Raw genomic sequence first — 23,493 nt, forward strand, 5'->3', positions numbered from 1 at the left:
GAGTTAAACCCGGCACACAAACTCTCATAAAGGGATATGAATGAAAATTCTGTCATGAATTACTCAACCTCAAGTTGTTCCAAACCTGTGTAAATTGCTTTGTCCTGTTGAAAAATATTTGGATGAATGTTAGCAACTGAGATTTTTTGGGGCACCATTGACTACTATAGTAGAAAAAAATGATTGTATTTATTTTTTGTTCTGTTAAACACAAAAATATATATTTTGAAGAATTTAGCAAAACAAACAGTTCTGGGACACCTTTGACTACCATTTTTTGACTATCCCAGAAATCTAAGTGGCTAACATTCTTCTAAATATCTTTCTTTGTGTTTAACAGAACAAATAATTTTTTACAGGTTTGGAACAACTTGAGGGTGAGTATCCCTTTAAAGCAGTGGTCACCAACCTTTTTGAGCCTAAGATCCCCGACGTCAGAATTGTTGAAAGGCAAGATCTACCATTCAAAAAGTTGAAAATAAAAACAGCCCAGATTGAACCTCCTGCTTGAGGCCTTTTATTTAGTCTATAATTGTGGGTCTATTTGAATTACCTGAAATTCTTTGTTCCACTTTTCAGATGCAACTAAGCAAACTCTGTAACATGTAGAGTTGCCACTTTCAGTGTGCCATAATGAGGTGAAAAACACCAATTTAAACACCAGTTCAAGGACTTTAATTCATACATGACAACTTGACATTAAAACGAGGTTTAGAATAAGTTTAACAAGACCCTAATTATTTAGGTATTTACTGTATAAAGATTTGTTCTTTATGATGCATTTATTTAGTTTACTTTTATTAAGTAAATACATCATATAGATGGAAATGTTATAAATAGGCCCTAATAATAACAACAACGTTAATTATTTATTTTAAATCATTTATCTATTTACTTTTACCCGTCTAATAATGTCTTGGTAATAAGTATCTGTTTCATAAAATAGCTAAAGGTAGTAGTATGGAATGGGCTATCATATTAGGCTAATTGAAAACATAAATAGGATATCAGCAGGAGATGTCATCTCCCGCATGAGATAGTACTGGTGCAGTTTACCATCACTGACAGACCCGCGGATCATTCACTATTACAACTTTGTGAATAGACCGATGTTGTCTTTCAGACAAACTCAACATTCAAATGCGACGCTTTCTCACCATATCCCGTTGCTCACACTCGTAAGTTACATTCGCTGAAGACAGAGAGCCGCGATTCCAGATACGCGGACAGTATGAAACCGCAGCGCTTGCTTGCGCATCCAGTGTAAAAGCACAAAAACGCCAACGAACAAGTGACATTTTTATGTCATATGAATAAACTGTTTTTAAGTGTAATGCAACGCAACAGTATAGTGACCTCCAAATGACAGTTACGCCAGTGCATGGCGAGTCTCATTTTGCGTTTGATCACTGACCACCGACATTAGAAACACTGAAGAGCGATCACGCGCAGTCGCGCATCACAATGAAATGTGATTAATGATAACGGTCGCATTAAAAACTCACGCAGGCCAGGGAATCATTATTTATACAGCCATGAAAAGATTAATGCAGAACTTAAAAACATACAACCACTGAATGAAGAGAAAGAGAGATGCGCTTGCAGAACTGGACATTGATCAGGCACAATATATTTGTCTCTCCATTTTCGTATTAGCCTACTTTCGGGGATCGACAAGTAACGTCTCAAAGATCGACCAATCGATCGCGATCGACGGGTTGGCGACCACTGCTTTAAAGTTTAAACTTCTTGGATGATAGCAGTGGAAATTTTGAGGAAAAATGCAAAAACATGAACTTTCATCGGATGAGTTCACACACATCCATTAGAGGGTTTCCGGGCCATCACTCACTCTTTTCAATTTTTCCGTCTGATGGAGGGAGTGCGGACACATCCTGCAGGATGTTGCGGCAGGTTTGAAAAGCTTGTCAGGGCTGACCCAATTCACCACTGTCCATTTCTGTGAGTCTCAGCAGAACCTTGCTCAAGGTCTGCATTATACCATCAAATGCTGTTTTTCAAAGGCCCCTGTATGTACATGTAGAAAAACCTATGCAAAACTAAAGACTGGCAATGCAGTGACATTTCAAACTGCAACTGCACTAGTAAAAATAATACACAAGAATAATTTTTGGCTTTATTAGGCCCAGATAATAGTTAGTGCTGCTGTACACTATAAAAGTGTGTAAATCTGGAGTCTATGTTAATGTGTTTGATAAAAGTAATTTTGTACACTATCGGCAGATTGTTTAAAGGGATCGTTCACCCCAAAATGAAAATTCTGTCATCATTTACTCACCCTCTTGTCATTTCAAACCTGTATGACTTTCTTCTGCAGAACACAAAAGAAGATATTTTGAAGAATGATGACAACCGAACAGTGGAGGCAGCCATTGACTTCAATTGTATGGACACAAAACCAATGCAAGTGAATGGCTGCCATCGCTGTCCGGTCAACAAAACTTTAAAAAATATCTTCTCATGACAAGAGCGTAGGGTTGGGTATCGTTTGGGTTTTTTCTGATACCGGTGCCACATCGATACTTTTAAAACGGTACCGATGCCTAAACGGTGCCTAAATCGATACTTTAAAAAAGAGCCACAAAACACCAGTGGATGACATTAAAGAACAAAATGTTCAATTAAAAAATATTTAAGTAATAAAATACACAACAAATTCACAATTAAAGTGAATGTGAAATGACCATGTACACCAACATTCCCTGACACTAAGATTGCTTCAATAAAAAAGTTCAAGTAAACAGAAAAAAATGATATAAAGGCTAAAAAAGGTCCATTTCATTGTTTACTTCGAGACAAGAAAAGGTGGGTAAAAATTGGTACATTTTTCATATATTTGTTATTTTGTAAATTGTTCAAATCAAGTTGACTGTTAAAAAACGTAAGAAGAGTTTTTCAAATTTCTTGTTTGTTGAACAAGGTTCCAAAATCCAGAATCGTCATCATTCTTTGTAAAGTTTAGGTTAAAGCTCTGACTCCAGGCACATCACAGAGCAGAAAAGTCTTAAGCAATTTAAATCAAATGCTAATAAAGGATCAATATCAGAACACACAAGCAGATCCAGGAGTCAGCACAATACGCTCCTCTCCTCGCACTGTCATTATATTACGGTCACACACACGTACAGTAATGAGATCGCTCCATAATCGCCCACCACCGGCTGTCAGCCTGATGATTATATGATCCACAGCTCCACAGAGAGAAAATTACAAACAAACAAATGAATATAAACAACGCCTTACTGACAAGGAACTCCACTTAGAGCGGAGGGAAAAAAATCCTGCCGATTTCTTCATGGCTTCTAACCCGGCGGGGTGAGTGTGATCCGTTCGAAATGTTCTGGCACGGCGCTGGGAACCCGGGACCGAAGGAATTCGCCCACATGATAATTTCATTTAATTGGCCTGTGAGATAATTTCCGCACATTATGGTGACTGAAATGTGCCGATACTAATTATTGAGGGAATGATGAGGCATTCTGTCACACTCGCATAACAAAGTTAGAGTAAATTGGGGTAAAAGGGCAAGAGCTTGCTAGACTCTTCAGTTCAGGCTGACTCTGGATCAGATGTCAGAGGAACACGTGCAGCAGCTAGACCTGAAGGTGATTAAGAGGCCATTTCAAAATGATTTCAGTTTTTCTGAATTTACTATTTATAGGTAGGCCTATGTGTTCAGGTAAAACTCATTTTGAGACTATTTTAACTGCCAGTGCGACAAGTTTTTCTTAAATGTCGCACTGGTGCGACTGCCAAACTGATCAATATATAATTTTTGCGTATTATAAATTTATAAGGCGCACATTCAGTCACTCATTTTCGTCTCTCCTCCTTCAACCATTCACTAATCTATCAGTAGCAGCAGAGCCACCTCTCTCAAGTGTTAGTCTAGTGCCCTGTAAAATGATACTTTTTGTTTCATTCTGTGAAGTACTAACAATATTTCTCCCAATTTTCAAAGTATAATATATTGTGTCTATTTGCATTTATTTTCAGAAAAAGAAAACGAGAAACAGGCCAAAAGAAAAGATGCTCTGTATTTTTTCAGACCTCAAATACTGAAAAGAAAACAAGTTCATATTCACTTTTTAGCAATACAACAGTAATATGTGCACATGTATTTAGGATAAGTTCAATCATTATTTTTTATGTGATATCCTTGATTTTGATCAGTTTTCATGTGCCTGGTCATGTTGTCAGTCTTTCACATTGCCGTTGGAGGACTTTGTCACTCCTGAGGTTTGATTTAGTTGAAATGAGACACTGGACTAAAAATGGCCACAATACACCTAGCAAAGCCGATTAAATAAAAATGTGGAATGGTCTCTTATTTTGCCAAGATGATGTTTCTTGCCCTTTTCCCAAAAGTACATGCTAAAAGGTAATACAACGGTCAACTCCTTTAACACACACACGCAACGCACACACACAAATCAAAAACAGAGACCAAAATACAAAAGGTAACCTGAAATAGACCCTTACATTTCATAAAAAAAAACAGACCCAGAAGTGAAAAATCACAAATTACAAGGTTCCATGTTGACTTTAAAATCCTACAAACAACCTACAACTACTTCCTATCAGGTACGTTTTTTCTCTCCAACTTTGACACCTAAAGACACGGCCCTTATATTGACCTCCTGTAACTGTGCATTCACCTGGAGGTCAGGATTATTTAAGATTGAAACGGTAAATAATTGATCCGGCTCTGCTTTGGTCCGAGGGGTGCTGAAAGTAAACCAACGTATTTATGTGGCACATAATACTGTTATATGATTTTATCGGACTGGATGTGGCAGGGAAATAGTGTAAACAGGCACTGTTCTGCCCCCCTCTATTAAAATGTTAATGTGGACAATGAGGTTGATAGTTTATTAACACACTCCAATGGACAGAAAGCCAGAAAAAGGCTGATAAAAAGCTGGGGAAAAGGAACGGTCAGATGTACGAGAGGATGAGGAGGGGAGCTCGCGGTGCATTTTATGTCCATCGTGAGCACTAATGGTGAGTAAGGAAACAAGAATCATATTCCTCAGGGGTCAGAGTGAGTCAGTGTATTGGGACACACACACCGTGTTCATGGAAGCTTGAGTTTGGAGTGCAGACAAGGACTATGGGAAATAAAATGCTACTACGGTTTCAAAACTGTCAGCATTAAAAGCTAGTTATAAAGACAATCTTTTCTATATAATGAAAGTCCAGGGACAAATGTGAAAGTTATAAATAAAACAATCCTATGAAATCAATTATTTACATAAAATCTGCGCAATTCTGAAGTTCGAGTAATTGAAAGAAAAAGCTGGAGTTAGTGAAAAAACTTGGAAACATTGAGCTTTGGTGCTGATGTGGACAGTGCAGGTTCAAGTCCAACGTCACCTCCTCCTCTACACATTAACTCGGGCCCTTTCTTGACAATCACACTCAATTAAAATGGTAAAAAAAGGTTAAAAAACATCCAAAGAGCTGGATGTTCATAATGCAGATGATTTTCACTGTCAAGACATTGTGTGATTCCTGAAGAGCACACAAAAACTGAATTATCAAAAAAATCGGACAGATTTTACATCAATAAATTCAGATGTCAGTCAGATGTGAATTTTGCCACCATTTCCCCCCTCGACCTCATCTTCCTCTCCAAGTGAATTTCGCCCTCCAAATAGATACTTCACATCTCTCTCTGTAGCTCTACGTTGTTCCTGGCAATAAAGACATTTGACATGTGAGCCTCCTCACGCCCACCCTCCCGATCTTCCTCGCTCCCTCTGTTTCCGCGGTTACCAGCCGCTCTGTTTGGTTATGCAATACACGCTGCTCTCAGGCTCCGAGACGGGACCTATAACCACACGGCTGCCATTGGCTACGGACAGCGAACGGCAAGGTGGGAAGCTCGCGCTGCAGGTCTCCGCTCTCGTAGCCAGCCTCGAACCGGAGGCGTTTGGCCACATCTGTACCGCTTCCACACCCACGGATAAAAGAGAACGAAAAGGAGCGGTAGGGTGGGGGATGAGTGTTTGTTACAAATGCTGAGGAGCCTCGAACGCTAAGAGGGTCAGGATAGACAAGAGTCACGGGAGAGAACGAGAGTGTGTGACAGCCAGCGTGTGTGGGGAGGAGAGAAAGAGGGAGGGGACGTGAGAAAGGAGGGGAAACAGAAGCGGAGAGTGATTTCCAAAAGGGGGCTTTTGGTCAAAGGAGAGAGTGAGCGAGACAAGAGCGGATTTCTCAAAGCCCCCTTTAACGGAAGGTGTGATGCGTTCAAGCAGAGAATGAAAAAATAAACAACGGCTGAAAGAGGACTGAATGAGCGGGGAACAAAAGGACGGGCTTCTACAGGCTGGTGATACATAAGGAAGCTGGAATACTGACACAGAAAGAACGAGAGCAAGCCAGCGGAGAGAGAGAACGAACCAGCGAAAGAGAGCGAGAGAAGGGGAGGGACGTTGGGGACAGATTGTTGTCTGCGTAACGCAAACGGCTCAAAGAGATGCTGTTGTAGACCTACTCTTTATTTCTCTTTCTCTCCACCTCTCAATTTCTTTTTTCTCTTCTTTACACTTTCGGAAAGTCGGACGTTTGGCCAGCTGGCCCTCATGTTGCCGCCAGCCCAGATATGCCTCTCTTGTGATGAGCCCACAGCATGCTGGATCTTCCCCCAGATCTCCCAAGCCGTAGGGTAAGACATCCCTGTTTCTTTTGCTGTATTTGACCATTTCCGTCTTTCGTTCTCTCCAACAATCCTGTATTTTTATCGCCGTCTGTCTACCTACTTTACGGAGCTCATCCACCGCTGTTCACTATACGTTCCGTTCTAGAGTCGAGCTCCACATTTGGCCCCAAGCTGCTTATAGATGTTCTTGCATCTCAGAAGCACGGACGTGCATGCTTGTGTGTGACCCAATGAATGTAAAACCCCTTTACAGTGTGCGTGTGCGCTAAAGGAACCACGCACGTCGTTTGAAAGACAGCGTTCTGCGAGGACGAGGGGGTGAGAAGAGAAAAATAATTTAGTGTGCTTGGCAGAGGCGAACAGCAAGTGAGAAGGCTTAAAACGAACAGTAAATCATCCCGAGAGTCGCCCGTTGTAGCGGCTCCGCAGGGAAATATCATTTTCTGAGGGGGGAATCCATCACGAAGGGGGGAGACATCCTCTTTTGTGTTCATTACTCCACACACACAGCCGGGAGAGAGGAAACTCTCGAGTGAACGGTTTAGAGTCTTATCCAACGAGTCCCTTCATGTTTTTCACATCTCTCGTTTCTCCACAGATAAGCACCCTGGAGACAGAGGTGTGTGGTCAGAATGGGGACAACCACTGTCAGTATAGAGGAGGTTCGGGCGCAAGAGGGTAAAGAGGAGCGAGAGGAGTCCATCTTGGCCCTTCTGGGGATCATCGGCACCTTCCTGAACCTCTTCGTCATCGTGTTTGTTTACATCTACACCACCCTGTGAGGAGGAGGATCACGCGGTGGGACAGAGGTATGACAGAGGGGTCAATGTCTGACAGACAGGAACTTGGAAGATGACACTAGGCTGCTGTGGATGGGGAGACTGATGCTACTTTTGACCTCTGACCCCGATGCTAAACAACTCAGAGGGGCGGAATATATTAATGTGTTACATTCAGACAGAGGACTATACAACACAAATACACATCTCTGGTCGATGATTTCGGGTACGACAGATTCATAAACTTACAGGACGTGGTGGTCATGGGGCACGGGACATTACGCTTCCCCGGAAACGGGAAATACTGCCTGGCTTTAACTACAAGGACACACGTACACAGAAAGATACTGTTGGACAAACACAGTTTCATAGGCCAATGGAACGGCTCCTTGCAAACTGGACAACTCATCCACCAATAGAAAGAACTGTGCAACACAATGGAAGAACAGAAAATTTTAAGTACGAAATATTTTTGTATTCAAATAAAAGAATGAGACCGAAAGATAATGGACCCAAACATCTGGATCTGTGGACACGCTACTCTTTTTCATTACAATTCTTCCCTTTTTCTGCCTGTCAGAGGGACGATAAACAGACGAATATATGTGAGTTTTCTGGCCGTTTCTGTGAAAATGAAAAGCCTTTGTATCGTCGATTACATTCTAGATGTTCTGTGTCATAGGGAATCTCTTAAATAAAACGATATTCTATCAGCTGTCTGGTGAACGATGTTAGTCGAATGTTTGTGTGTGTGAAAACATTTATGTTTATAACCAGGATGTCTTGTAGTATTTGAGTGCCATTTACCTCATCTATAGAATGACTGGTGTTGGACCAATCATGTTTTTGCTGCCCAGCACACGTCAGCACGTCTGCACGTCTAGGTTTGTGTATGTGTGCACAGCTCAGCAAACCGTAAGGAGAGGCAGGTGAAACAAACAACTGGAGTAGGCTACGACGACAGAAAGCAAAAGGGGAGGAGGAACGAGGTGTGAATGATGGTCACTAGGATTCTCTCCTTCATTCCAGCAGTGATGGAGGTGTTTTTAAGCCCTTCTAGAACACGAAGAGGTCAGTTTGCTGTCACATGTGATAAAAAGAAGTAGAGAAGGCTTATGGGAGTGTCATGCATGAGAATGAGGCTTCAGGATGCATTCTAAACACATCTACACACCTAAACAATCCAAAATCTCACCGAAAGTGTGCACATGCGATTGATGTTTCGTGAGAAATAGATGCATGCTTGTTCTCTATCTGTGAGTGTTTAGAAACCATACGTCATGCTAAAATGTGCTCCAAAAACACAGCCTGCGGAAATGTTAGCAGGGCTTTACGCTTAGTCTCAGGTCCCTCGATAAATTCCAAAGCCACAGGGCACTGCTGTAATAAAGGCCTGTGCTGTAAATCAGCGTGTACCTGCAGGGCTTATCATCAAACACAAATCCCCACCATTCAGCCGTATTTACGTAAACCCACTACTTCTCGTAACAGTGTAAACCCTCCACTCCAGCTCTCAGATCAGTGTAAACTCTCATCTCCAGCTCTCAGACATGTTCAAGTCCTAAACACATGAATCAGTATTTTTTTCGCGTAATGCAGTTGATATGTGCGTGTCCTGTGGTCAATGGTTCCACTGATGATTGCATTACATGTGACGCAGCAGTTAAAGACATGAATCATAAAAGCTTTCTGTGCATTTTTGCTCATCACAGAACAATGTGTCAACACAGACACAACACTTAACACCGAGACTGGACTGATTCTGCTTGTCACAGTGAGGTTATTTGGATATAGAGGGAGATTATCCTTGGGAAAAAGAGAAAGAAGTGGAGGGAGTAAGGAGCAGAGGTTGTATTAAACGAATATTTTCCGTCACCGACCGATTCTTTTAACAGTGACGGAAAAATCTTCGTCCGTCCATTTTGACAAATGAAAAGTAGTCAACTCGGCTCCTGGAGGAGCGGTGTCCTGTAGAGTTTAGACCTAACCCTAATCAAACACACCTGACCTGTATTGAGGAAGTGGAAGAAGACAGAAAGAAAGAACAGAGTGCTTACACGCAAACCAGCACTTCGCCAACCTGCACCACTTAAAGGCGGGGTGTCCGATTTCTCTTAGCCGTTGTTGATGTTCAAATCACCAAAACAGACACACCCCTACCCCCATCTTTTGCTTTCGTCAGCGCTCGGCTAATGTCCGTCCTGTGCACCTTACTGCTGATTGACTACAAGGTTGTTTTGGTACTCGGCCCGACTCTAAAGCGTAATTCGGAAATCGGTTACCCCGCCTTTAATGATTAAACCCTGTCAGCCCTGCTTTACACACACATTTAATAAAAGCCTTTCAGCCAGTGTCCAAAATGAACTCAAAGCACCAAATGTGTCATAAAATTGGCCACTGAAAAAGATCTGTTATTATTATATGAAGTAAAGATAAATGTAGGTGCTTTGCTTTTTTGATGATCGTAACGAAAGAGTTAAAATAATGAGATACTACCTTTTGTTGCCATTTAACCACATTATTGTTGTTAAACACACAAGTTGTTAAAAAAGACAAAACGAGACAAGCTAGGCTAGTTTTTCAGAGAAAGTGATTGAACAAGCCATACTGTCTTTTTGGTTCATTTCTTTTTTGGGAGTGAGTACATAAAAAATAAAGTCTCATAAAGTTCAATTCGCAACGGTAAGCTTATAATAATTGATCATTTACGAGTTTTGGTACAAGTGTCAGAATGACTCGACTTCAATCCATTTCAAGAGAACTAGATCAAGTAACCTGCAATTTAATGTTCCAAACGGAGATGGCGATATATAGGTAAAAGTTACATATTGCACATTTAATACTGTGTACGAAATGCAATATGCAATCCATACCTTTAAAAATGTAAGAAATAATAGCATCATGTAATGCGTAACTTTCAACTAGGCTTTTTCATACACTTTAATACAGAACATGCACCCACAGACGTGAGTTTGTCATCCAATCACAATCCAGAGGTGACACTGTCCTACAACACAACACAGTTTTAAATATCTACAAATTGAAAAAATTACCATATCATGACCCAGATACTGATATTGCATGGTATCGCCAGGTCCCTGACAGATTTCCAGCACTACCGCCCACATTCAGAAACACACACTGAGCTCTCTGCTTTAATCTTGTACTCGATGTAATCTGCCCCTTGGCTGTTTCTTAATGCTTTTTGGAAGCAGTAGTCCATCTCCTCTAGTCTCTTCTCCCTCCTGTTCATCAGCTAGATGGGCCGTTATTACAGCAGGGGTGAGCCGAGACGTTCATTTCCTGTTTCACTGCCACGGAGACAGAATCTCATGGCACAAAGCACGCTCTCCTTAACACCAGGCGCACATCTCCCTCGCCATCTTTTAATTACTCTGTTGGTTCTCTTCAGATTGACCAAAGGAGCTCCCCCTGCAGGCTATGTTAGATGAGTGTGTGTGTCGGGTTAAACCTCAAGCAGATATCTGAGGCTAATTACTATACTCATCGTTTTATCGGCGCTTATTTAATTAAGCCGAAAAGAAATAAACACTCACGGCGCACACACACTCAAAACAGTATGAGGGAGCGCAAACACAATACACTCTGCTGTCTGGAACTGGAAAAACAAACAGTGTTTGTTCATGGCTCATAACAGACAGGACATAATCTTAACTCGGCTACGCAGCAAAATATAATTAACTTTAACCAAGCAGAAGTTATTTCAGACTCTCACCCAGATAACAAAGCCCTAAACTACCAAACTTCTTACAACTTAATCCTAAATGTTCATAAAACAAGAAGATATAAATACATCAGCACAAAGGCATTCAGCCCTTTTGATAATTAATATTCTGTATTATGTAACATATGTTAGGTATCCTAAACTACTTCAACACAACATTTTCCCAATTCATGTTCTTTACCGGTGAAACGTTTAGGATCACTTCATAAAAATGTTTCTCATGCTCTTAAAAATCATATTAATTTCAAGGTTTATGTTTCAATGTAGGAAATTATGACTTGGATTGGAAAAATTAATGAAAAGCAGCCAGTAGGAGTCCAGCATAAATGGAAAATCCTTCAATACATTTTGAAGGCTTCCCAGGTTAGGACCTATTTCGGTAGTGTATTTAATAGTATTATGTGATTATATAAAGACACTACATTTTTTACCTTCAAAAACTATTTACAACATGAGAGCTACAAAAAATGTGACCGGCACCGTCATTGATTATTTTATTATAATTTTTTGTACTTTAAATTTGCATTTAAAAAAAGTTAATGTTATTTATCAACTATCCGGCGGGAATGTGATCGATGCCAATGCAAATATGAGAACGAAGTCCTGATCGAGAGAGAGAGAGAGAGAGAGAGAGAGAGAGAGAGAGAGATTACACAGAAGTGGCATGGGCTCCACCTGCTGTCTCCATACACAACAAAGCACATAATAGGTGACGATTATTGAAACGCATCTCTTTCTCTCCCGCACAAACATAAACACAAATCATTGCAGATCATCTTAAACTGTTTCCTTTTAAAATCAGCAAAACGATAGAATGAGAACAGAGCACTAAGTATATGTGATGCACACATAGATGTAACAGCCATGCCTACCTGAGTCATTGCGTAAATACGACGACATGGCAGGGATGAGACAGGATTGGCTGAGCAGTTCCTGTAGGACAGACGGCAGCAGGGAGCTGCTGTGACCTCTGACCTCTCCAGAGAGGGTCTCACCTGAACCCACGCATCCTGAGGGGTTGATGTAGCTCGCCAAAACCTTACAAACATAGACAAAGCATTAGACATCTAGATCTAAGCCTTGGCTCCATACACAAACCAAACACACCAACCTGTAAGAGACAGGTGACATGCTCCTCCTCCAGACGCTGTTTGGTCAGAGCCTGCTCTACATCCCAGCCTGATGCTGTGGAGCCTGTTCCAAAACCTGTTCCTTTAGCCCAGTACAGCTGCTGCTCCTCTGTGGTACCACCAACATGCCCGCTGGAGACCTGTTGCTGGAAGTCACACACACACAAATACACACAACCGTGAGGTTTGCATAGCCATTTACAGCCCACCATTGCGTTTGGGCTCTTGCATGGTTACGTGACTTCATAGACAAAGAAGGGACACAGGAATAGAAGAGGGAATGGGAAACGATGCAAGCCAGATTGGAATCTGCCAGCACAACCTAACGTGTGACGTTTACTACGCCACAGCTCTGATGTCAGCTATTTTTGCAAAGCCATTTAATTCAGCACTAAAGGCAAACTAATTTGGTTTTAATAAAGGCACTGCGACATTACAGCCATGAAAGAACAACGAATGAGAGAAATTCTGTAAAAAGAGAGAAAGGAACAACAAAGAGAGAGAAAGCCGAATAAATATGTGTTGACTGCAGTTCTCTTCTCCGGCTGAGAGGAGGTGGGTTTAATATTTGCTCTGCCAATACTTCTGCCGCCCCAAGGACGCTCATTATGGCTCTGACAAGCCACTGGCCACCGTTCAAATCCCCATCCCTGAACCCAACCCATACCAAACTAGAAATCCACACAAACACACAGCCCAGCGCAGAGCACCCTTTACGCACTTGTATCTTAAAACACTTACATTTCAAACATTGATTTTAATAATGAAACCAGTCTGTGAGGGCCGACCAGCTGAATATTGATTTCTATGAAAGCCGCTAGCTGCGTTATTGAGGGTCTGATGATGGTCGTTTTTTCATTATTTTCTCATTATGATTATGCCGCAGTTGTCCTTTATGAAGAGACCTTCATTTCAGCCAAAAGAGCCTCCTCATAACCACATAATGAATAAAAGAGCCGCCCAGCTCCTCTACACCCTCCCCCCTAATGTAGTACTACACCTGGATGAGCGCTCGTTCTCTCTGTCCGCCCGTCCTCATTAAGTTAAGGGTTCTGAATAAAGAGTCTTTCAGCACTCTGTATAGAGCGACTACCAGGGTCATTAATAAAATGACGTGCCACACAATGAGAGACAAAAACATCTCCATTAAGGTCTTTACAGGAGTGTCTTTTCCTCGCTTCTGCACAATTGCTCACAAACTAACAGAACCCAAGAGGTCTAGAATACCTGGAAACATCCATCTACATACATGTATTAGTGTTCCCATTCATCTCAATAGCAGTTGCATGGCTGGCACCATGACCTCCTCATATTATTACAAATAGAGAGACCACAGACATGAGTACTTCAGGTAGGAATGGCAAAAGTCAAGTGTCATCGCTTTAAATGAAACCAAACATTCACGATCCAGAACTGGTAAAAGAATTGTATGGGTGTTCTCTGACCTCGCTGGAGTTGGCGCTGCCGCTGGGCACTCTGGGAGCGTGGTGGCTGAGGGCAGACAGACAGGCCAGGATGAGGTGGATGGCACCGATCTCAAGAGCCATACGTCTCAACAACAGCCCGTCGTCGGTGGTGAGCGGAGTGGAACTGAACAAGGACCGGAGCACGTGGAAAGGCAACGTGGGTAGAACGTTAGCCGAGGGAGACTGCAAGATGTGACCTTGAGGAAACAAATGAAGAAAATGGGAGAGGAAATGTGATATTGCATCGCACTTGAGAGCCACAGATCTAGATAAGAAACGTGTTTGGTTTTGGACAAACGATGTGGCCTACATGTAAAGTTAACCAATACTCTTAACCAATAAGATAATCAATGTCAGGCATTCAACCGACCAATCAACAGTCCAGATTCACAGAAATACCCAGTTTCAGCTAATCAAAGCTCAATTACATGAATCAATGAACCAACCATGCAGAAATCAAATCAATGCTTCCTGTAGGGGAGATGTGGATTTGCCTGCAAGGCATAAATATCATGGCCATTAGAGGAGTTTGATGTTCAGCTGTTTCTCAATTACAGAGAACTAATTTCCATTTACAATCTACAGTCCCAAACAAAGTATTTTTGTAGTTAACATTTTCCTTGACTTGAGGAAAATGTCAGTAAATATATTGCAGTGAATTATGGGATTGCTCAAATTGATGCCTTAGATTTTGGCTGAAATACGATAACATATAAAGTAGCGCAGGTGGGGTTTGAAAGAGCTAGAATGTGCTTGAGGGGGAACTTAGATGTGACTCTCCACAAGCGAGAGCCTGCTTAATATGAATGGCGAGTTTAAAAAATAAAAGACTAAATCAATTAATTGAAGTAAATGAATTGTGGCATACATAATTCATCCAGGATTTGGGTTTTACTTACTTCCCTCGCCATCGTCCGTGACGCCCAATACCAGTCGGAGAAGACACTGTGCGTGCTTCCTCTCCTTCAGCAGAACCTCCGCGTATCCCGGCAGCCGCAAGAACAGGCCAAACGCCGCCAGTGAATGGGCGGGAATGGGCGACATGGTCTGAACGGAGGACTTGATGGGTGGGGGCTCAGCAGCGATGGTCTCGGGCGCCTCGTAAACGAGTTCCCCGGACTGCTCGATGGTGACCCACTCGAACTGGTCGCTGTCCTTGGGCTTCTCCTGCGTGGAGGATGGCACTACGGGGGCGCTGACCTGAACAGAACGATCCGGACGATCAGACTCAGAGTACACAAAAACCAAGAGAAATGCTGAGCTCGCGGTCACAGGACCAAAGCGTAGCTTATTAAGCAGAATGCTCTGAGAAGAGCAAAACTGTGGTGGAATACGATCTAATACAGAGCGCAAGAGAGATGTTTTGTGTGTTTTTAAAAGCGATATACTGACCTGCTGGATGACATCTGGATACAGCATGGGAAGTCTTTCTGCTATAAGCGCCAGGCCACCCATACCTGCAAACACCTGCAGGGGCGACTGAATGGAGTTGGTCTCCAGTAGGCTGTCATCGACAGCTGCATCCAAACCCTCCTCACCCGGAGTCATCGGTTCATCATCCGGACACCCACTCAGCATCTCACAGTGATCTGCAAGAAACGAGAGACGGAGTAAAACAAAACAGAGATGAGTCCCAGAAAAGAAGCACATCATTCAATCTGCCACCAATAAAGTCTTAAAACACCTAGCTGTAAATAAAATGTTCTTAATTGTTCACATCATAAACTACGATGTCCAACTGGGCAGTAATGCACAACAGCTCATATCTGCTCTCGTAAATCAAGTTTTTCCTTCACTGAGATCTATGGGAAAAAAGTGAAGGAGCCGTGGGAAATATTGTCTGCTAAATGTTTGTGAACGTCGTCACAGTAATAAAACAGCATTAAGAAATACAAAATTTCTTTTAGTTTATAAATATACTTATGCAGAGAGGAATTTTGAACCAATAAGATGTCACAATGGGTAGGATCCAATTAAAATCATTGTGATGCATTCCAATGTGTCAAACCGTGGCACACTGCAAGACATTTCTAGCCAGTCTCCCAAAATATCATCTTCCTGCTCAGTGCCATCTCTGAGAAACTCAAGACAGAGAAAAATGTGAGACAGAGAAAGAGTAAGTGTATACAGACTGTTTGTGGATTTAAGCTCTAGGGGCGAGTGAAAGACATTCTTGTGTTCTTTTAAACTACTGTTGTTATTTCAGTTCTGTATTTGGGTTTGCATCAGAGGCTTAGCTTTAGGGATGAGATCCAAGATCTTCCCGTGACTGATGTAGAGATGCAAGGATACAGAGGATGGATGTGAAACTCGGCAGCCAAAAACTCTTGCCACAGAGATAAACAAAGGAGCTTTGTTTTCTTTTTGAAGGCATGCTTTGTTGAGTGCTGAAGAATGGGTTTGATATTGGTTTTGTGGCACACCTGCAGGTCTTAAGGCCCGATCACACTAAGGATGAAAACTATAAGGAGCAAACTTATTGCCAGCAGGCCGATCACATCACAGTAACAAGCGGGAAGTTCAGAACACCACCTGTGCTTGGAACGTCACGCATAAACGTCCTCCACTGAGATGTGAACAGATTCCAGGCAGAGACCAAAAAAATATCCCTAGGTTAGCGAGCATCCCATGAGCTTCTTGACAGAGGGGTGTAGGTCTAAAAAAGTGCATGTGGAAAAAAACAGAATTTCTCAGGGTACGGCAACAAGCTAAGGCAGCCAATTTGCCAGAGGGGTCAGGGTGGATCCGTCAACAAACTGAAAGATTCTAACTGATGCCAGACTCTACGGGAGCCATCAAACATGGGCTGATGCAAGACTGCATACAGAGCCAAACAAACAAACAACACAGTCTGCTCAGGCTATAATGAAAAAACAAAACATTCTGTCCAGAGCAGAAGGAAAAGAAAAAGCGTCCAAGCTTCGTACCCAGATGTCAAAGTTTGAAGGCTGAATGAAACGCTAAGAGTCGTGATGCATCAATTCAAATCCAGTCATGTTTCTGTCCACACTGAAAGTAAAGTACTGTTACATGGTTCTAAACGAGAAGCATGTGGCGTGTCATAATGCAGCAAAACAACCATACACTGTATATGACACGCCTTCAGTTGACAGACGGCCTATTTCTATCTACGCCACACTGCAGAGCCAATACAACTGCTTAATTTTCCTTCTCTGTCTAAAGTAAAATGATTACTTTTACAATATTTAAGGCCTTTTTTTAACAAAATCACTTGACTTTTTGTTGCGCCAGGTTAAGACACTACTGTCACAGTTTCCTGTCACAGGTGACATCCAGCACTGTGCTGGGTTTGCAGGAAGTGTGCATTGTAAAGAGTATATGAACACACAAACACACACTCCACATTTGTTCGTTCCAACAGGGCAAAATCAGTCAGAGTATCGGCTATCCAGAAAGGAGAGGGCGGTTAGAAGGGGGCTGTTAGAAGGGGGCTGTCAAGTGTCAGTATGGGTGGTTTTTACCCCTCGGAAAACATGAACACATCACTGACAGAGCAAAGCAAAGTCGTTTGACATCTGACGAGTGCAGGACACTCAGAGGGAAATGTGTGTGGGCACATGCAAGCACAAAAACGCACAGCCAATCAGGTTGTTCTTCCCTGGGCTGACAGATGTGGGGGAGGAGAGCTAAAAACGGCAGAAGAGTATTGGGTGGGAATGTATTAAAGGTCTACAGCTGCATCATTACTGAATGCCAGTTTTTTTCTAAAAAAAAAAAAAAAAAAACAATGACTAGAAAACAATGACTGTTGTTTGGTAAATAATAAGAAATCAACTTTTAATGTTTTAATTTCAGCATCTTAAGTGTACATATAATCAAGTTTAATTTATTCCTGTGCACCATACCTTTCTCTGTACGAAGTCTTTTGAAGGAATCGGTTTTGGAGAGCCCGGGGTCTGAGATCACCTTTGACCCCAGTTTGACCGTCAGGTCAATGGAGCGGTATCCCTGAGGAAGTTTACGCTCGTATAGTAGCGTCAGCAGCTGGGCCAAGGTCATCTCCGGCGGCAACGGCTGACCTGGAAGAAAACAGTTGAACCAAAGATGAAAAGAAAGTAGAGTTGGATGCAAAACAGAGAGATCTTATATGGCACATGAATGAGTTTGTACTAAAACGGCACATTAGCCATCCTATGGCAGGAGAAAGAAAGAAAGAAACGTAGAAAGAAAGAAACGCAGAAAAAAAGAGAGAAAGAAACGTAGAAAGAAAGAAGAAACGTAGAAAAGAAGAGAGAAAGAAACGTAGAAAGAAAGAAATAAACACAGAAGGAAAGAAAGGTAGAAAGAAAGGTAGAAAGAAAGAAAAAAGAAAGGTAGAAAGAAAGGTAGAAAGGTAGAAAAAAAGAAAGAAGGTGTAATTGTCATTCATTAGACTATGTGCGTCTCAGTGAGGTGAACTGGCGGGAGGACAGGGACAGGCAGTGATGTGACCTCTACACACACATCCTCATCTGTATGGACGTGTGTGGGATGAGAGATGAGAGTACGGGACGGCCGTGAGGACTGGACAGAATACAAGAGAGAGTGATAGAGGGAGACTGTGTGTGTACCCGGCAGTAGTTTGTGACAGAGGTGGAAGACAGGCACGCTTATGGTTTTGGCAGACGGATCGACTCCCGAGGAAGCTGCCAGCTTGTCGCTGAGGACACGCCCACGTCGAGACGGGGGACGAGGAGGGGTGGACAAGGCCCTTTTTGACTGAGACTTGAGACCTGAGACAAAGAAAGTATGTGATTAGTAACTGCTGTTAGGGATTTTGCGATTGGTTCTTTAGCATGTTGTTGCGGGGGTTGCCTACTGGCCCATGTCAAATTAAAAACACTCACTAAGCTAGTGGTGTCTTGCAATCCCTAAATCTAGTATGTGCAATAATAATAAATGCATGAAATGGGTGGGGCCATAACCGTGAGGGGGCGGGATTATGCAGTACCTGAGGCAACAACAACACTGTAGTTATCCTGGAAACCATTATCAGCCTTCATCTTTTCTTTCTCCTCATGGTTTTTCTTCTCTTTATCCTCCTTCTGTTCATTGATCAGTTTGGCCGTGATGCTGGGTGTATCTGAAGGGTTACAAATCTCAAGATCTTTAAGTTATTCCATAACGTGTGTGCGTGTGCGCTCGCCCGCAGACTTAAAAAATACATTGCCCTTTAGAGACACATATCCATCGCTGTACATGTCATCTCAACTGATCATCTGAATTATTGATGGTAAAGATAATATGCCTGCAAAGACATCACATCCATAACAATAACAAGTGATGTGTGTCCTGCGAGGGACTTCAATCAGTGAAAGTGTGACGTTAGCATGAGAACGGCTCTGTGCCGGACAACAGCAGGGCCTGCTGGGATACCTCATACAAGCACTGTGTGTGTCTCCGCATCGGCTGAAGACTATATCTGCCACATTCAAGGTCTCTGAAGACAAACCATTAATCATGCAAACATGCACACATGCACGCTGATGGCCGTACCACACGGCAGTTTAAGCCCTACATGCTTTGTGCACCGAGACCTTGAGAGTCTGAAGGAAAAGCTGCATGTGATGGACCTAAAAGACCACTGCATTTTGGCCTAAATGATGGACAACGTGAAGATGTTTTTTTGCAGACTGGCTCTGTTGTAAAAATCTAGTGAATTAAGTAGACAGCATTTTTAAGGATCACAAGCCAAATTCTAACACAGCATCGCGTTTCATTTGCAATCCCAGAATGCTTTGGAAAATGTCGGAAGAGGTAATATAATTCTGACTCAATATTTGTAACCAAATAGAAAATCTGTCACTTATGAAGTTCCATGACAGTTTGGATGCTGCCTTAAAAGGGAGCTGTCTATGCAGGCAGCGTGGCAGCTTACTAGGTTTTAAAATAAAGCATGTACAGCTATTCAACAAGTCTTCATACCTGAGACACGATCCAATACTTCAGACAGTGTGGTTGAAATGGGCAGATGCAGTTTGCGGAACTTGTGGCCTGCTCCGTACATCGGATGCTGAATCACATGACTGGTGGCGTTAATCCTCCCTTTATACAGCTGAACCCAAGACAAGACGACAAAAGCAGTTGAGGTCAAGGCACTCTTTGCATGAATCTAATATTCTGTCTGGTACGCTTGTGTTTGTAGAAAACAACAGCAAACTGGATGCAACCAAACAGCAAACAAATAAATTCCTCTCTAGATCATCATGAGATTTAAATGTTCACTTGACATTTTAGAAAACAAGATTATGGTGGTCTTAGAGTACACTACAGTGCTATAAAACAAACTTGACAGGAAGAATTTTACACGCGATGTTATTCGAAAATGCTATTGCCGTTAAATGAAAGCGAATCGATATATCGCAGCGTGTAAAAATGTATCCTAATGTGTATCCCTGAAGATTCCCGCCCCTGTTATTGATATGGGCGGTCCAGACACCAGACGTCTCATTCCACTTGAAGGTGGAGTTGAAGGTGGAAATATGAAGACCAATCGCATGGCGCTCCCAGCAGATCTAATTGTAAACATTAAATTTTAAGAGCTCCTCTGTCCGGTCTCTCTGTAAAAGAGCCATGATTAATCGGAGTTGAAATGCACGCTGTCCCTCTATAATTTACTGGGGAAATGACCTGCTGAATGACTCGCAGGCTAAAAAAAGATGCCTTACGTCTTTACGATTTGGCCTTGTTCCGGTTTGGCAGGCTGAGGAGAGTCATAACTCTACATGTCATCTTAGGGATAAGCTGGGTATGTCCTCCAACTTTACTATATTAAAGAGGAAAAATGTGCTTTGTGCAACTGTGCACTAAACAGGTTTCCCCAAACATTTTGTCGCTCTATGACACTGCTGTGACCAACAAAACTCACCAAACAAGCCAACATTGAAAGTTTTGAAGGAAGAGCAAAAACATTTCAAGCTTAAAGTAGTTTTAATGCTTAAATTTTGAGAAGAATCAGTTTGAAGGACACGATATCTGAATCATTTATCTGATTCAAGTTAACAGCCCTGTTAACTTGTGATTGACATTAATTTGAGGTTAATGTGAGCCCCCTAGTGGCAGGCTACAGTATGAATTCACTCTGAGGCAGTGGAGGATAAAATCCCTCAGAGATGATGTAGATGTCAGGTGCATTTTCTCTGTAAGTAAGAGGCTTTTCTGAGCTTTACAGCAACAGTCATAAATGATTTAACAGACTAACCAAGCGAAATCACTTCTATATAAATTTAAAGGTGGATTTTTAAAGCATGTACCGGGCAGGGAGACTGGAGGAAGACGGTCACTTTCTCGTCCTCCAGCATGAGCTGCAGGAAGAGACGACGTATAAATCCAGAGATGTTCCCTGACACCGGAACGTTCCCTCGCTGAGGAGCCGACTGGAACAGCTCACAAAGAACCTTTCCAAACAGAAAAAAAATATTCTGGTTGAGGCCATGGTCCTAAAAAAAACACTTCAAAAACAGGTAATTTTCATAAAGGATGTACTAAAATATTTCATAGCTGTACATAAGAAAACAGACATGTTTATTTCTTCATTTCCAATGATTATGTTTTCAAAAACGACCATTAAGAATTAATATTTAGATATTGTAACCATAGGTCAACATTAACATTAAAAAAGATAGCAGATAAAAAAAATTCCCAGTTCACACTATATGTATTTATGCAATCATCAAAAGCACTGAAGAGTTTTCTGTCTTTTTCCAATTTGTTTTTATGCTTTGACACCTAATTTCACATAAACGTAAAATTCTTGAGGTGTACCCGACAACAGTTGTTTTTGTCTATAAACAATACCAGTCAAACAAAAATCATACCTGTGCCATAAGCCTCTGGTTGTTTGGATGGCAGGAGATGCACTGTAAAAAGAAAGCAACAGTGGCGTTCTCAATAGCGGTCCTCTGCTGGGTGGTCAGTCCACTGCTACGGCTCGCTGAACTCAGAGAGAAGGACGCCCCCGAGGTGTGAGATGGGGCGCTGGCATGTGAGGTGCTAGGTGATGGCCCGTGCCCAGCACTGGTGCTACTGCTGGTGTGAGAAGCCCCACTGGCACTGGAGTGACACAGAAGAAACAGCAGCGCCGTCCAGAGCGGGTTAACCTCTGGCCCGCCCAGCCAGTCCTTCATGGTGTGACTATTTCCTACTTCTGTTAAGAATCGCAACATAGGTGCTGCCAGTTCAGGAGACAGCGGTGGCCTGTTCGATGTTGCAGATGAGGTTTGGTTGTGCGTGTGCGGGCGTCTCTCGGTCTGCCCGGAAATTCCAGAAGGCAAGGGGAGGTTGCCGTTGACCAGAAGGCTGCAACAAAGATCGGCTAAGCTGCGAACCAGCAGAGAAGGCAAACCGGAATCCAACAGCTGCTGAATGGCACTGGGCGACTGAGACGCGGCAGCCAGGGTCACCAGCTGGCACTCTGAGAGGGTGATGGGCACAGTTATGGGAGTACGGGCATGTTTGGAGTCATCCGTAAGAGATGCGGCACTGTTTAGATCGTGCTGCTTTTTCCCGTCGTCTGTCATGGCCATGCGGCGCTGCGCGTTTGTCTGGTCAGCAGGGGGCGCCACAATGCCCATCCAGGACATGAGAAGAGAAAAGTAACTGGGGTGGATGTGGCACATGGAACACAGCAAACTGTCAACGGCCTTCTTTAAAACCATGTTAGAGGGCAACGACATGGACCAGTTGTACAACAACCTGTGAAAGACAGGAAGATAAAACATTTAAATAAATAAGAAATAGATGCAAGACATCTGAACGTTTTTTTTTACACATTCCATGAAACAAAAAATATTAAAGATATGTACTAAGGATTAGACTTTTTATTTTTTGGGGGGAACTATTTATCTAGGCTAAAAGGGTATTATTTTCCCCATGTGGTGCTATATCACTTTGTTCCATACACAAAGTATACACACCTGAAATGATTACAATTTGAAAGAACTGGTAAAAAACAAAGAGCGAAATATGTTCTCTCGCCCTCTCCTACCAGAGAACATCAAAACACACCCTCATCCAAAACTCTCACTACTTAAAGAGAAATATTTTGCTCTGTGAAGAGAATGTGTAGACTCACTCAAACAGCTCTCTGTTGAGCAGTCCGGGCAGGTCATAGTCCACAGGCAGCTCGTAACTGTGCCATAAGACAGATGCCACGCAGTGCAGGTGTGATGGGGACGGCATGAGCAAGCCGTACTCTCGTGAGGGTGGAGCGCTAGGACCCGCGTATCCCGATGGAGAGCTCTGCTTCATTGCCGCCATGCGTGAAGAGTCGTACACCCACTGCAGCAGAGTCTGGATTCTACAATACACAAACAATCAACAGCTTAACAATCATGAGATGAGGTGTGTTTGTACTTCCTGTATAGGTAGTAAAGCCTAAAAATTCTTGGTCCAAATTAAACTCAATTTACCAATTATGTAAACAATTAAGATATCTTCCATATCTATGTTATGGATCAAACTAATCTTGGAACAGCACTGTAATGAGCTCTGCGTTCTGGAGGAAAGCGCTGACCTGTCTTTAGTGCCAGGGTCCTGAGTGGTGCCCAGCTGGTAGAGGATGTCTATAGTTGAGTCTGATGACAGGCCATTTAACCTCCCGAAGAGCAGTGGACTGTTCAGATCTACAATGGAAACATTGCAACCAATCAGATTCAAAGGACATCACACAAAAAAAGACAGACCA

The 23,493-nt window shown here is 42.5% G+C and overlaps 1 protein-coding gene across 6 annotated transcripts in view; it reads right to left on the bottom strand.

Annotated features, from left to right (window-relative positions):
* The window catches only part of birc6 (baculoviral IAP repeat containing 6), an 89,052-nt gene that overhangs the window by 24,922 nt on the left and 40,637 nt on the right, over positions 1-23,493 (bottom strand). For all 6 annotated transcript variants that reach the window (XM_057344843.1, XM_057344840.1, XM_057344839.1 and 3 more), the window contains exons 53-65: positions 23,323-23,431; positions 22,882-23,106; positions 21,626-22,502; positions 21,062-21,205; positions 19,734-19,863; positions 18,760-18,891; positions 18,380-18,541; positions 17,675-17,848; positions 15,201-15,397; positions 14,708-15,008; positions 13,788-14,005; positions 12,324-12,488; positions 12,085-12,250 (exon numbers count right to left, since the gene is read on the bottom strand). In XM_057344843.1, the coding sequence (XP_057200826.1) occupies positions 12,085-12,250; positions 12,324-12,488; positions 13,788-14,005; positions 14,708-15,008; positions 15,201-15,397; positions 17,675-17,848; positions 18,380-18,541; positions 18,760-18,891; positions 19,734-19,863; positions 21,062-21,205; positions 21,626-22,502; positions 22,882-23,106; positions 23,323-23,431 (3,000 nt within the window). The remainder of the gene's footprint in view (positions 1-12,084; positions 12,251-12,323; positions 12,489-13,787; positions 14,006-14,707; positions 15,009-15,200; positions 15,398-17,674; positions 17,849-18,379; positions 18,542-18,759; positions 18,892-19,733; positions 19,864-21,061; positions 21,206-21,625; positions 22,503-22,881; positions 23,107-23,322; positions 23,432-23,493) is intronic.

The sequence above is a fragment of the Triplophysa rosa genome, linkage group LG10 (assembly GCF_024868665.1).
Source record: "Triplophysa rosa linkage group LG10, Trosa_1v2, whole genome shotgun sequence".
NCBI classification, from domain to species: domain Eukaryota; kingdom Metazoa; phylum Chordata; class Actinopteri; order Cypriniformes; family Nemacheilidae; genus Triplophysa; species Triplophysa rosa.